At 32.0% G+C, this 2,913-nt stretch overlaps 1 protein-coding gene across 1 annotated transcript; it reads left to right on the forward strand.

Annotated features, from left to right (window-relative positions):
- Positions 1 to 822: 822 nt before the first annotated feature.
- On the forward strand, positions 823 to 1,880 carry LOC123539351 (visual pigment-like receptor peropsin). The gene has a single exon (XM_053529532.1). The coding sequence runs from the start codon at positions 894 to 896 to the stop codon at positions 1,677 to 1,679; it is 786 nt and encodes a 261-aa protein (XP_053385507.1). The 5' UTR covers positions 823 to 893; the 3' UTR covers positions 1,680 to 1,880.
- The last annotated feature ends 1,033 nt before the right edge of the window (positions 1,881 to 2,913 follow it).

Raw genomic sequence — 2,913 nt, forward strand, 5'->3', positions numbered from 1 at the left:
ATGATTTTGAACTATTTACAAATGTGCATATCTGTTTCTGTACAACGCTAATTTTAAACAAAGTCAGTTTTTTTTCAGAGGGCTGAGCCAAACCGGTTAGATCTATTTGATGACTGTCTTTTTATTCCTTCTAAATAATATATGCAAACTGTAGAAATGATCGAATTGGCCGTGACAACCGTCATAAAAGTACAAAATTTAGCCACTTACCGGCATAAAAAAGGTACTTTACTCGGAATCCAACCTTTTCTCATACTTAGTGCAGCTCCTATATGTATAATACATGTATACTCTTACTACCTTTATTTTGCTGACAAAACGAGTTGTTACCTCTGAGAGTTCTAACTGTCAGCAATGCCTATTGAGTTTCTGTTAAACAAATATATTGGGTATTACATAATATAGGTGACAAGGCTTAAAGTAATTATTACTTTGTGGGCGAGCCTGATAAAAAAAAAGAAAAAGAACTATGCGCGAAACACAGTAATTTGATTTATCTCATTATGATTACAATGATTCAATTCGGGTTACCGTGGGTGCTTGTTTTTATAAAATAAATCAAGCATTTTCTGAATGTATTCAAGATAACTTTTTGCGTTACAGTAAATGTGCAACCGTAGGGGATATCAATAACAAACGAGAAGGTGTTTTGAAAATTCATGACATCTTGTCATTTGCAGCAGATACAGTATAACTATATAACTGTTATCGTATTTTCTTTTCTGGATTACTATCTCCTAGAAATACTTTTACTACAACTACGTTACATTATAATTCTTGTGTGTGGCTATTGAATATTGAAATACCTGTCTGACAAAAGACTGTCGTTCGTTCCTTTTCTTGTCATTGCAATGAATTTTACTCTTCTAGATATTTGACTTCTGCCGGCTAGAATGAGTTCCGATATTGTCATACATAGTTTCTACAATCGTAGCGATAGAGAAGTAGCACTGCTGAGTGAGAACAACGGCTCAACTGTGAACGCTAGTCATGTCGTTACGGATATAACTCTTTTCCAACCAATTAGTTATTATATAATTGGATCGCTAATGACGATAATAATGGTGATTGGATTTTCAACAAATCTTGCAATACTTTATACGTATGCAACAAATAGAAAAATTCAAACAGTTGATAACACGTTGATCATAGGGCTGGCATTAAGTGATATCGGCCAAGCGATTTTTGGTATCCCGTTTGTTGTAATTTCGAGTTTTAGTAAGCATTGGATATTTGGTCATACACTATGTCAGTATTATGCTTTTATAACAACTTCCTTTGGGATAGCTCAGATAGCTATGTTGACGGTGATCGCAATGGAGAGATACTTTGTTATTGTCAGACATGATAAGAGATTAACAAACACTCCATTTAGATGTATGATAGCGATTCTGGGCTGCTTTGTATACGGATCGTCTTGGGCAACTGGGCCTTTGCTCGGTTGGTCGGGATATAAAGAAGAGGAAGTTGGAATAGCATGTTGTGTGAAATGGGAAGTGAAGGATAGTAGTGCACTTTCATATACAATAAGCCTCTGTACATTTGGATGGTTTATACCGTTGTTCCTCATAGCATTTGGATATATTAGTATCGCTTGCTCAGTAAGTATATCAACATTGTTATTACATAAATCCTTATATAAATCACCGGTCAGTAGTTTGTGCTATTGCCCAGTTTAAAATTCAACACTACATTTTGCTAGGCTAAAATCAAAACTTGGAGGAAAAAATTATGAAAACCTATTTCTGATGTCATGTTATAAAACATTTATTAAATGGCTTGGCGGTCAAAACCATTTGCCATCTGTAATTCGAACACCAGGCAGTAGTTCTAACTATTAACCGGCAAGGCATTCAGTGTATTATTAACATCACATTTGCAGAATCTCACGATTTTGTTATTATTAATACCCAATTTGTTATCATAAATACCTCTTATGCATAATTTTACTATTTTGTACTTTTTTAATGTAAATAAAGAAAGTAAGTACATTTCGTATTATATTGATTTGTGTTTTACTATGTTTTAAAACATATAAACAAGAAACGCATAGCCCCGTAGGCTTATAAGTCACTGTAAAATACAAGTTTATCTAAGTACAAAAGAAATACATTAAACATGAAAATGTTTGAACAATTTCAATAATGGACTTTTTTATAGAAAAGTGTACGTTTTATATATAAACTAATTACTGTTACCTTTAAATTTCTATAATTAAGTAACAGAGATAATTTATAGATTGCTTCCATTTTTTTATTATCAAATCACAGAGAACTTTAAATTATTAAGCCCTTTCCCTAACTACCGATAGTACGTAAAATGTTAAAAGATTCTTTGTTAGTATCCTAAATCAACTACCTGAAGAATGATATATGATGATCCTTTGTAAATTACTGTCTGATACTTGTCATTAAAAATGTAATTAGACTTACTCTAAAAAAATGTTATTGCAAGGACGTTTTACAGAATAATCAGAAGCAAAAAAATGCCTGGAAATATTGCAAAAAAAAAAGACATAGAAAATACCCGCTGTATCTATATATTTTACTGGCAATTAATTATGAAAAAAAAAAATAAATGATATGTACATTGTATAAATGTATGAGTAAGTTAAAATATAGTTATCTGATTGATTTCCTGTTATCTACAGAGTTGTATAAGTACAGAAATTAATATGTATATTTAGACCTATGTCTATACATGCACGCTTTCACTGTGTATTTTGTAGTTTTCCTAATTGGTTCGGTTAATAACACAGCTATACATGCACGCTTTCACTGTGTATTTTGCAGTTTTCCTAATTGGTTCGGTTAATAACACAGTTTAACCTCTTTGCTTTTCTGAGCGTAAATATTGTCTATTAACTGGTCGCCAAACACTTGCTGTCTTGTATGATCATATCTTGTTAATTCA

This window comes from Mercenaria mercenaria, chromosome 18 (assembly GCF_021730395.1).
Source record: "Mercenaria mercenaria strain notata chromosome 18, MADL_Memer_1, whole genome shotgun sequence".
Lineage (NCBI taxonomy): Eukaryota > Metazoa > Mollusca > Bivalvia > Venerida > Veneridae > Mercenaria > Mercenaria mercenaria.